General features: G+C 50.1%; 1 protein-coding gene across 1 annotated transcript; it reads right to left on the reverse strand.

Moving 5' to 3' along the window:
* Positions 1-957: 957 nt before the first annotated feature.
* LOC120667648 (DNA-binding protein EMBP-1-like) lies at positions 958-5,200 on the reverse strand. The gene is made up of 9 exons (XM_039947686.1): positions 4,843-5,200; positions 4,660-4,758; positions 4,404-4,552; positions 4,227-4,284; positions 4,073-4,121; positions 3,760-4,007; positions 3,509-3,586; positions 1,928-2,053; positions 958-1,562 (listed from the first exon to the last, which is right to left on the reverse strand). The coding sequence occupies exons 1-9, from the start codon at positions 5,008-5,010 to the stop codon at positions 1,389-1,391; spliced, it is 1,149 nt and encodes a 382-aa protein (XP_039803620.1). The 5' UTR covers positions 5,011-5,200; the 3' UTR covers positions 958-1,388.
* Positions 5,201-12,499: the final 7,299 nt, after the last annotated feature.

Below are 12,499 nucleotides of genomic sequence, written 5' to 3' on the forward strand. Positions count from 1 at the left end.
GAGGAGATCAAATGTGAAGCCTAACGACCATTTAGGCCTTTACGCTACGCTGTGGACGTCGAGGGAAGATGAAAACAGGACATCGGCAAAGCAGGAACTACGGTAACCAATGCCATGAGAATATGGCAAGCAAGGTAGTGTTTGTTTGGGTTATTTGTAAGGTAAACTAATAACATTTGCAATTCATTCCGTTGAAACTTTTTGTTTCCGCTCTCCTCCATCGTCTTCTCCTGTCTCCTCCCGCGTAGGCGCTGGCGGCTGCAGCTACTCCGAAAGCTCTCTCTCTCCTCCAGCGTGGGCGCCATGGACGGTGGTGGCAGCGTCTCTTCTGAAAGATTTGCTCCTCGCTGAAGCTTCCAACGTGGCGTCTACCGGCATTGTCTCCATCGAGTTGCGGTAGCGCTGCGTCTACACTCGAGAGGCCACACTGCGGCGTCTACACTCCGAGAGGCCACACTGGCAACGTCGAGTTGTGCCCTTGTGGCAACTGCAGCGGCGGCGGAGCTTCTGATGGTCCTCGTTGAAATCCCTTGGATGCCTTGAGATATCCGCTGATAATTGATTGTCAATTATGAAAAAAATTGACAATGGGCCAAGCCATTCTGAAGGATCAGTTTACAAAGCACATCCTAGGATGTATAGCCATAGGCCTGCATCCGAGCAGGATGTATACCCATAGGCCTGCATCCAGAGACCTGTATTCTGAAAGGATGGTGGCTGCCATGCTCCCTGTCACAACGCACTCTGCGGCGCCTATGCTGACTGACATACAGGTGTGAATTAGATTGCGTGTCATCCAAACAACTTTTCCCAAACCAGGTGTATAATTTTACAAGCATGTAATTTGCAAGGGCTTTGGATGCAAATATGGCTTTCCAAACATTGCTAGATCCATTACATGACTGTCCAATGATGTAAGGCAATTATGAATGGTATTCACCCAATCACAAAAACACATAAACCATCAAACTTTCATTAACCCGTATAAAAAATTTTCTCCCACAGAAGTGCAACCATCCAAACAACAAGGCGAGGCAGGCTATCAAATGATATTTGCTCGCATTTCATCTAACCATCGATCAGGCACCAAATTGGCCGGTTACATCCCTCATCAGGAGAGTTAGCACATAAAAACCTCTAGGCTCTCTAGGTTTTGTTACAATAGCTACATCAATAGGTTTACACAACACACGAAAACACAAATGCACACCGCAACGAGCCATAAATAATACTTGGCTGCAGTGGGGCGACTCTACATGGCCCCGGCGGGCTGTGAGGGCTAAAACAACAGCTTTGCTAAGAAAAAACACACCGATTGATGATGGGTGTTGTGGTTAGATAAGAAACACCTCATCTCATCTTTGTCACTTCCTCATCACTCCTGTCTCTCACCTAGTGTTAGCCTCCTGTTTGTGGCTGGCGCCCGTGTAGTTCCCGTTGCTGTTATTACTAGTGTTTTTGTGAAGCTGGCCCTCATCGTCATGATGCTGCACTTTTGGTGGATCGATGCTCATTCCCAATGTGGTTGTGACGCTTGGTCCCTGGGAGTATGCCATCCCACCCTTCACAAGTCCGCTAAGGTTAGAAATGTTGACATGACAACAAACGATGTGAAAGAAGAAAATTGAATAAATGTTTCCCTAATCTGTATTTTTTTAATCTGTATATAGGGAAACTCCAGGTCCGAACAGCATTATTATCTATGGATCACCCTTATGTACATATCCCTATGGAGAACCGTGCTTTCATTTTTCATTGCATTAAATGTTTTGAGTAAAAAAAAAGAGGGAATTTGCTCTGATATAGATTAGGGCTCGGCCTTCTTGGACCACTCAAGTGCAAGTACAATAAAAGAAAGGATATGTAGATAGGTGGATAACGTCACCAAGTGATGGTGACAAATGAGAGCAGAGTTCCATGTGCTCACCAGTAGACGTGAATTCTCTGTTTCCATGTCTTGGCAGGCCTTCTTAAGATTGTCAAGTTCTGCTCTGAGAGCACTGTTCTCAGTTGTTAGGTCAGCTACCTTCCTGGCTAATTCCTCACACTCTTGCTGAAAAATAAGACATGGCAAATGTGAACAATTTTCATAATTATAAACATATAGATTGGTAATACAAAGAAAAAAACTGATTTCACTCAGGGTATGAAGGCAACAAGTTTCTGTCTTAGAAAATCAGTAGTTCTATTATTCACGTACATACAATCATTGCTCCACAATAACTTAATACTCCACATACTGTTATAATATATCTAGCGCAAAGTAACTGGTAATAGCTTGGCACCTTAGGTTTAAGTAGCTAAGTTACATGGATTTTCAGGTCCCCCATGGCTAGCTAGACCCACGCCACATGAGTGAAATTTTGCATAAAACTTACAAGGTTGGCCGAATGAGAAACTATAGCTCGCTGGCAAATGTATAATATCTTGAAGCTGAAAGCTAATATTGCGCGCTCAATGGCTTTTAACAGATGAGTGCACATCACTACTGCGGGCAGCCAGATAAGAATACTAAGTGGTCTAGTTGAGGATAAACAACATAGTTTAATTGAAATGTGAGTGACCGAGAGCAGGTCAATGGCATGAAATAAAGAGGGGCACCAGATCATTTATCTTGATGTGAGATGAGGTTAGAAAAAAAATTAGCAAATACAACCTAATAGACACTGCTGACAAAAATTCCCCATTTTCAGACATTACTAGCAGGAAAACACTATTCAACATCTAAGCTTGTGCTTTGCGAGGTTTTGGGTTTGCTATAATACTGGCAACAACCGAATTAGAGATCACAAAAAATACTCCCTCCGTTTTTGCGTATATGACGTTCAAGACAAGCTAATTAGTTCAAGAGTAACAAACAAGGAATAAAAAGGAGCAAAAATGGTAATTACGAAAATCGACATCTTTTTTTTTTGCACGCCTATCAAAGGAAGTGGCTAAAGAGATGAGGCTCCAGACAATTAATAAACTGCCCTGATTATTAGTTTTCCAGTGTGATAAGATATTTCAATATTGTTGGTTGCCTAAACAAATTTACACCTATAAGTGGTCTTGGCACATTACCAGGAAAAGCATGTCCTAGGCCACAAAAAATAGTTAAATTCTAAGGTAATTGAAACTTAATTTGTATTTCAGTTCATCAAACTCTAGCATTTGTGTAACATTCTTTCACAAAAACATTTCTCAGAGCCAAGGGCAAAGCAAGCACACTATTCTATACAAAATAAACTAATATCCATTAATCTAATATCAGAGTTATTTTTGGTGATTCCAATTAATGGTGGGGTAACCAGGATACAGCTAAATTTGGACAAATTTGGCACCAAATTGTTGTGGCATACTCTAATCTCATTGTCTTATTTGAGGTACCATGAAAACAGATGTTCACCAAGTTGGTCAGAAACTAGTGTATATGTCCAGAATTTACACTAAGAAAACATAATTATAATGAGTTAATTCTCTCCATGAAATTCGACAGGAAATGAGAATGTACTGATTCCAGTACTACCTGCTTGCGTAACCTTGATCTCCTTGCAGACTCCCTGTTAGATTGTTTTCGCCTCTCCCTCTTCAATTCTCGTTCATCCTGAAGAAATATGAATATTTAATCAAATACATAGGTCTGAATAAGACTCAGTTTTGATCTGTAACTTTGTATAAGCTGACAAAACCAATGAATCAAGAGACAGTCTACAGTGCACGTGATATAATCAGTTTCAGGATGTTTCCATAATAAGATTAAGCAAAGGCCAATCATACCAGCTGAGTAACACTATCACGCCGGGCAAGCGCCAACCCAGGGCTCGCTTCCCCCTGCACCGCAGGAGCGGCCAAGGCAGGAGAAGCACTCCAGAAGTCCATCCCAATGTTTAGATTCGGGGTGGCATTAGGAAGCGCCGCCCGCCCAGGCGCAGACACCGGAAGCTTTGAGGCAGACCTCCCCTTCACTGCTGGATATGGCGACTCAACGGCAGCATAGCGCACAACAGCAGCTTGGGACGGCTCGCCTGGCAAACAACAATCATTAACCGCCCGCTCCTTTCCAGCAGAAAATGCTAAAGACAAAACCAACCTTCAGCCAACGTGTTGCCAGATTTCCTCTTCTTGGGCGCCGATGAATCCTGAAGAGAACAAACACGAGCCACAGAAAGCCAGAATTATACTAATTGCAGGAAAACCATGCGATTTAAAAACGGTCCCTTGCATCACAGCAAGTTGCTTGGCACCTTATGGTCCATGTCATTGTCTCTCGTCCCCGACGACTCCTCGCTGCCGCTGTCGCCGCTGCACACGCAACCAAAAAATTTAAAAATTGAATCTAACCAGAATCTAACCAGAAAAAAGGAAAGGGGACAAAAGGAAACTTAAAACCAGACTGACAAGGCAGCAGCGAGAGGCGGTACCTCCTGGAGGCGTCCTCGCCGGAGGACGCCCCGGAGCTGCCCTTCTCAGGCGACGCGCCGCCGCCCTTCCCCTTGCCTTTCCCTTCCGCCGCGGTGGCCGCCGCCGCGGCCGCTGCAGCGGCAGCTTCGGCGGTCGGGTAAGGAACGCCCTGCACGGCACACCAGAGCAGCAAATTCACGACCAAAACCCCTCCGAATCCAAGCCCGATTCCCCCGAACTGGAGCGCCCAGAAGGGGACGAGCCTCGCGCACTCACCGCGGCCATGGAGGCGTGCGCGTAGTACGCCGGGTGGTAGACGGGGAACGGCACCGGCGTGCCGAAGGGCGCCCCCGCCGCCGCCGCTGCCATGAGGTGCTGCGCCGGAGGACACGAGCACAGGAAACCCTAGTAAGAACAGAACCCGCCGGAGGACACAAGCCCAAAAAAAAAAGAGTTTACCTGCGCGGGCCAGGCGTAGGGGTGCCCCGCGGCGGCGTAGTACGCCTGGAGCGAGGCGGCCCACTCGGCGTGCGTCTGCGGCGGCGGCGCCGCCGCGGTGGCCACGACGGCGCCCGCGGCGGGCGGCTCCGGCGGCTTGGGCTGCTGCTCGTCGGAGGACGACGCCATGGCGAGCTCCCGCGGCCGAGATCTGGGGATCTCCGCGGGTGTAGCGGGGAGGAAAAAAAAAACGGCGGTGGCGGTTGGGGTCTGTGGGGGAGCCTGCGCCTGCGCGTCGCCGGCGGTGAGCCTACCGGGGGGGCGGTGCTTGGAAGCGGCAGCAGCAGCAGCAGCCGCCCGGGCGGAGCGACCAAAAAGGCCGCTAGGGTTCGGCGCGGCCCGCGCCCGCGTGTACGCTCCTCGCGTGCGCGTAGCAGGCGCTCCTCCGACGTGGCGGCTCGCCGTTGGTGCAGGCCTCGAGGGGGCCCGGCGTGGACCGACACGTGGAGGGGGCTTTCGGCCCCGGGCCCACGCGTCGGGGTCTGGGGGAGGCGGGGGCGGGGTGCGCGTAGGAGTTTCGGGCGGCGGTGGCTGCCAGTGTGAGGACAAGTAGCCATTCGGTGGAGGGGCGGTCGGGTACAGGTGGTGGCTCGGTGGGTGCGGTGGGGGTGGGGGCCCGCGGGTCAGCGGGAGGGGGACGTGGGGGGTGAGTCGGACGCGGCGGGATCCGCGCCGCGCACCGAGCTGGAAGCGTTCAGACAGCGGCGGCCCGGCACGGGCTGCGGGAGTCGTCGTACTGGGCCTTTGGGCCTTGGGTCTTGGGCCTCACGCCACGGCTCCCAGGAGGGGCCACAGGCTGCAGAGGCCCGGCGGCGTATTTCCAAGGGGTTCGCGTGGTTCTAAAATTGAATAATAAAAAAACTAATTTCTTACTAGTTTTCTAAAAGTATCAAGTTAAACACTTGAAGCATCATTACATCTGTTATTAGGTATACTACAATTACGCGCTTACAATCTTTGGCAGGTGCGATAAAGAAATAAAGATGAGGCACAACAAGCCGTCCCATCCAGACAAAAACCACCAACGAGCTTGAAAAAAATCTATAAGTGAAGCAAATATGGTAAAAATCTATAAGTGATAACAACTTCCTACCTACATGCCTATTCTTGAAGAGCCCTAGAGTAGAGCCAATACCACCGGGTCCTACGGAATGGCAAAGATGAAGCATCACACCGTAAAAGAGGAGCTCACCGCAAGCAAGTGTACTACTTATCTCCATTTCAAATTGCAGTTTGTTTGATTTTTTATTTTAAATTTGACCACTCGTTTTATTCAAAAAATTTATGCAAACATTGTCAAATTTAAGTCATTCTTGAAGATCTTGTATTGATAAAACAACCCACAACAAAGAATTGAAGTAATAGTTTGCACAAATTTTTAAATAAGACGAATGGATAAATTTAGAGTCAAAAAAGTCAAACGACCTATAATTTAAAACAGAGAGAGTAGTTTTTAACAGCTCATGAGTAATCAAGGCACGCGATTCATGTCCGTGTTGCGCGGCCGTGGTGCACGTACGTACCCGTGCAATGGGGATCGGACAAGAAAGAAAGAGGTCGGCCTAGGTGTGTCATTATCTTTCTTTCAAAACGAAAAGAGCGCCTTCTTCCTGGCTAGCCGTGTCAAGTGAGGTCAGTGTGACGACTTGGGAAATTTTTTATTTTTAACTTCTTTTAATAATATTTTAAGTTTAACCTATATTGGTTTTTATTTGCATGGCGTAGCCCGTTTGGTCGCGCCAGCCCGCATGGCACGACAGGGTGGCCATGCTGGCGGTCCGAGCCAGCGCTGCGCCGCGTCGGCGATGACGTGGCCCTCCCTGTCGCGCCACATGCACTGGCGCGACAAGGCCAATGTCCTGGGCCGCCGGCCCCTTCTCCCCCACCCTCCCTTTCCTTCCCTCGCTCCACCCCGACCACAGCGCGTCCAGGGTCGCCGGCGGCCGCCGTCACCCCCCAGATCCCCCCAAAATCGGATTTTTTGAGGGGAAAAAGTACGGGGAATCGTTCCCCACCATTCCCCGAAGGTATTGCCCCTAATATCTCATCGTTTAACCGTGTGCATTAGTAGTTATTGATGGTTTTTTATTAGGGTTAGGTTCTTGATATGAGAAATGATGGTGTTGTTGATAGTTTTATTATGATTAGGATTTTAGATGGTACTCTGCTATCGATTTGGACGTGAGGTAGTACGTGCATGCATCGATTAATATGATTTCTAGGATTGAGTAGTGGGGATGTTAATATGAGTTACATGTAATTTTATTCCATAGTTTTAGGAATGTACATATTATATTTTGAGCGCTGGTATATTGTGCTTAATTAGTATATACTTTGTTTTCATAATTATTTTGTTTTTGTTTCCATAAGTTTTTATTATTATTTCACATGGCAATTGAATTTATGTATCTGCAGTGCACATGGCAATGAGCGATGCCCGATACAAGCTGCTTGGTGGTGGACAGTCCCATCCGAGTGTGATGAGGAAGCCCCAGTCCCTCCTGCCCTTCCAGTTCCATTTTGTCGTTGTGAACCGGGCAATCAGCTGGCAGAGGTGAAGCAATCGAGGCATCCCAAGACGGCTGGTAGAGCATTCTACATATGCAAGTGGAATGATTCATTGAATCATTGCCACTGCCTTTTCTTTCAGTGGATCGATGGTCCGGATAAGTTCGATCCTAGAATTCGGCTGTTCCCTTATTATCGGTCAGAGTCGTGGGCGTACAATGACTTTAGATGATGGGTCCCTCCCCCACCAAATCCACCACCTATGACAGAGGAAGAGAAGCAAGAAGCTGCTATATATCGTGTGAACAATCCTCCCAAATGTCATTGCGTGCCAAACTTCAAAGGCCTAATATTGGTGTCCCTCCAAAGTTCACTCCTTTTTTAGATGCTCGCTAAAGACTAGAGTAAGTGTCATGTAGCGTAGCATTGATTCTTTAATTTTGCAGGAGTAGATGCTCGCTAATGTTATGTGTCATGCAGGATGGATGGCCGGTATGTGACTTCAATGAGTATATTTATGGTCCTGGATCTCATTGGCTGACAGAAGAGGAAGTGCGAGGATTTGAGAGTGGGAAGAAGTCATGGCCATGTACAACTACTCCTAGTCTTCGATGCAAATGTGGTATTCTGGCCACAAAAGGCGTAGTTCCTTCAGAGCTTGGCTATGGATATTAATGTGGCAATAGCTACGGAGAGTATTGGGTTCGTATATTAACCACAAAGTTGAAACTCCTTATGATTATGTCATTGTGCTAGTATTTGGTATATTAACATTTCTGAATGTTTGGCTCTCAATAATTTTTCAGGAGGGAAAGACATGTGATTGGGAGTGGTTCGAAGGCCGGTATGAGCTAATGTTGCAATTGGGCAGAACAAAAGAGCCTTGGAAATCTCGAGACACTTTAAATAGAAAATTGAAGATAAGGAAGGATTACCAAGTTACTTTGCCCCTTGAGTCATTTCTGTCAGGGCCTGTACTCGAAGACCTACGGCGTGAGTATGGAAAGAAGGCAGCAGAAAAGGCGACTCTTGAGGATTGCATTGTTTATTGGAGGAGGAACCGAAGCAAGTACCCACGGCCCCTCACAGATAGGGAGCTTTTGACAAATTATGAGAAGAAGGAGAAGGAGGAGGAGATGGAGAGGCAGAGGTTAAGTGAGGAAAGAGCAAAGAAAGGTTTTACTGTTGATCCGGAAGCTAAATACCCAAAGGATACATGGGAAGAATATTTTCAGAAATTGGAGGCTAACATATGGCTCTATCGATCCTGCTAAGGTTCTTAGCATTTGATACCGCAGGGACTTCAACGTGGTCTAACTTCAACATGCGCAACTCATCGGCGGTATAAATAAATCGTTGATCATCATCAATTGCGTTGGCTCCATCGCTGTCGGTGTCCCGGCCCGGGGGCCCGGATCCCAACTGGTGAATGCTGTGTGTTTTCTCGTCCCAGATGATGATGCAAGAGGCAATCACAGTAACGCACGGTTTACCCTGGTTCCGGCCGCGGGGCCGTACGTCCAGCAAAGGGGGTGTGCGAGGGCACTGTATTATCTTGCACCCGGAGTGCTTGTAGTAGGGGGTACAAGCGAGGCGAGAGAGGGAGAGAAGCTCCCAAGTCTCGGCTAAGAGTGGAGTCGGTGGAGATGAGTGCTCTGTAGACCTTGCGCGTCCTCTTGAGGAGAGAAGCCAGAGAGGCCAAGCAGACTAGAGTCCAGACCAGAGAGATTAGCCCGCCCCCGCTAAAGGAAACCCACCTCCTCCTTTTATAGGCATAAGGAGGGGTGGTGTACACGAGTGGGGCATGGAGGTCGTCGTTTTCCCTTGAATCGCGGGGTTACAGTGGTCGGATACTGTAGGATGTACACTGTGGGAAGGCGGCGTGCGTCGCTGTCGTCCTGGATGTCGTCCTTCGTCCTGTGAGGATTGCGCCGTACGCCCTGCAGTGTTCCGGTGGTAGTAATGGCGCGGGATGGCCCCGGACTTCCTGGTCGGAGTGCTGGCGTGCACACTAGAAGGTCCGGGGGACGCGTGACGTCGCCGGGCCTTCGAGAGGAGGGGGGAGGTCCGGGATGTCGGCGGGAGCAGTACCGAGCCCGTCTTGTCCCGCGTCGCAGGTCCCAAGGCGCTGCCACAGCGTCCGGGATGGCGGTGTGGTGACCAGAGTCAATGGATGGGACCCCGGTCATATCTACTGTGGGAGTGGCGGCCTGACGCCGCCCGTCCTTTGAGCCGTGGTGGAGTGGCTGGCTTTGAATGCCTTCGTACGGCGAGCGGTTGGGCGGCAGAGCCGTTTGTCCTTTGTGCCGATGGACGGCCTCGAGCGAGGCGAGAGATGAGACACCGCTCGAGGGTAGATCCGCTACCCTCGATAGAGGCGGAGAATGAGTTACCCGCTCGAGGGTATATCTGCTACCCTCGAGCGAGGCGGAGATTGGTTTTCTGCTCGGGGGTAGTTTCGCTACCCTCGAGCGAGACGGAGATTGCCCAGCGGAACCGAGAGGGACCCTCGAACGAGGCGGAGATTGTTCAGTGGGTTCGAGGGGAATGTGAATGGGCCGCACGCTGGGCTTCTTTGAGTCCTTTCCTTTCTTCCGGACGGGAAGCAGGCCGTGGGCCTTCGTGGGCCCAGTTGCTTTAACAGGTGTTTGTGTTTTTTAAAGCGATCTTAGTACCCTGATTAGGGTGTCCCTAATTGTGGTACCCGACAGTAGCCCCCGAGGCTTTGGTCGAGTCAAGGGATTCGGCCAAAGGGTATTTCGGCGATTTCTCCCTTGATGTGATCGGAGACTACCGTGCCCCCGCCAGGCGCGCCGGGACGCCGGCCCGGCGGATGTGACAACTCATCAGACGGGGTAGTGCGCCCGCGGGCAGGGTGCTCGAGGCGCGTGCCCTTTTGTTTGTTTGTTTGAAGGACGAAACGTGTCTGTGTGCTGAGGGGGGCCAGGGCGACGGTGGCGCCCGATGCTTGGCAGCTGGCGCTTTTGTCGCGCTGCTCCGCACGCAGGGCCTTGGCCCCGGCGTTCCTGGTCGCCTTGCGGCGCGCCGTTCGAGGGCAGCCGGCCAGAGCCAACGCTGCACCGCTTGGCGTCCAGGGGCTCAGCTCTGCTTTATTTTGGCGATTGATGACACACGCAACACTTGAACTAATGTGTTTGCTTAGATGATATACTCAGGCTTTTAGGTTCAAGTGATGACAAAGAGAAGAGAGGCGAAGCTAGGCCCGAAGGGCCGCCCCTACGGGGGTTCCGCTACCCGGTTAGCGGACGGGGGTCGAGGGGGAGCCGCCCCTCGCGGGTCTCAGGGCAGCGCCCTGAAACCTAAAAGAAATCAAGTCACCGGTTGAACCGACGCCAAGCAAATTACACACGTCGGTGCATTGACTTGAGCACGTCTGGGAAGTTTTAGTATCACCGGTTAAACCGACGTAAGGCAAAATGTACTCATCGGTGCAATGACAGAGATGGCCTGCGGGCTAGGGTTTGGCACCGGATGAACCGACGATAGGAAGTTTGAATACGTCGGTGCAATGACAGAAGCAGACCAAGAAAAATGCATGCATCGGATGAACCGATGATGCACCGGTTAATGGCATCGGTGCAGTTGTCCAGAGAGTTTGTTTTTCAAGGATCAGAGGACAGTTGCACTCACCGGTTAAACCGACGCTAATATTACATACACCGGTCGATTGCGTCGGTTGATTGCCCGTACACGTAACGGCTAGTTTTCAGTGGGCAGTTTAGTATCACCGGTTAAACCGACGATGGCGATTTGGGGAGCATCGGATTAACCGGCGTTAAGCGTTTTTCTGGCAGCTTTTCTCCAACGGCTATATTTGCTTGTGCTGCCTATATATACCCCCAAGGCCGGGTCATTTGAGTGTGCTGGAGTTCAAGGAAGTATACTAGAGCTAAAGATCATCTCCAACCACCATAGAGCTTCATTGTACATCATATAGGCTTAAGCACACTTGTTAGAGTGCTTAGTGCTTGATTAGGGATTAGTTCTTGCGAGAGCTCCCTTGAGAGAAGTCTTGCTGCGGCAAGCAAACACTTGTACTCGTCGTGTGACCCTCCGACTTGGTGTGGAGTGGCAACGACACTTTGTGCGGGGAAGGAGGCCCCTACTTGGTGTTAAAGCTCCAAGATAGTGAAGACGGTGCCGTGGTGACGCTTCGAGATAGACGGTGGCGGTGACCTCGTCTTTGTGACTTGGTGTCACTTAGCCTTTGCTTGTCGGGAGCCTTGGAGGCGTGGCAAGACGGTGATCAAGCGAAGAGACTCGGTATCACACTTGTTCTTTGTGAGCAAGTGGCCGTGGACGTAGGGAGGGACTTTGGTGTCCTAACCGAACCACGTTAAATCGTGTGTCTTGGTGTCTTCACGGGAGTTTGCATATCCTCTCCCTTACCGCTTTACTTACCGCATTACGTTTCCGCATTTACTCTTTCTTGCTTACCTTTACTTTCCTAGTTAGTTTGATTAGGATTGACTATAGGTTGCAAGTCTTTTGGGGTAAGTAGAGGGTAGCATAGATAAACCTTAGTCATAACTAGCATGTGTAGGATGTGTTAGGTTTATCTTATGCAATTAGATTGAGCCCTAGGATAGAAAAGCGATTAGCGACCCTATTCACCCCCTCCCCCTCTAGGGTCGGACACCCCGGTGATCCTTACAGCATCCTTTGTTCGTGGAGTGCCGCGTCGTCACGGACGATACAAGCCTCCGCTCTTCGCCAATCGTGAAGCTTTGTGCCCGGCGCAGCTATAAATAGGGGTCGTGGGGTTCCCTTTCTTCTTCAACCTCCCAACTCTTTTTTCCAGCGTCGCCCAACTCTTGTAATGTTTCCTTTGCCTTCTCGTGACCGGCCCCCGGACGGGGTGGCCTGGCTTTTTTAGGCTTTTGGCGCTAGAGGAATGCTTGCGAGCGGTTGGGGAAGACCGGAGTGGGCGTGCGCTCCATCCCTTAGGTTCAGTGGGATCAGCAGAAGAGCATTGGGCCCGTGGGGTCCTGCTTCCGCGATGTCCCCTGGCCTGAAGGGGGATGGAGACGCCTGACCATGGCGTTCGTGCCAGGTTGGGCGGCTGTTATTTGCATCGTCCCCCCAGGCG

The sequence above is a fragment of the Panicum virgatum genome, chromosome 2K, assembly GCF_016808335.1.
Source record: "Panicum virgatum strain AP13 chromosome 2K, P.virgatum_v5, whole genome shotgun sequence".
NCBI lineage: Eukaryota > Viridiplantae > Streptophyta > Magnoliopsida > Poales > Poaceae > Panicum > Panicum virgatum.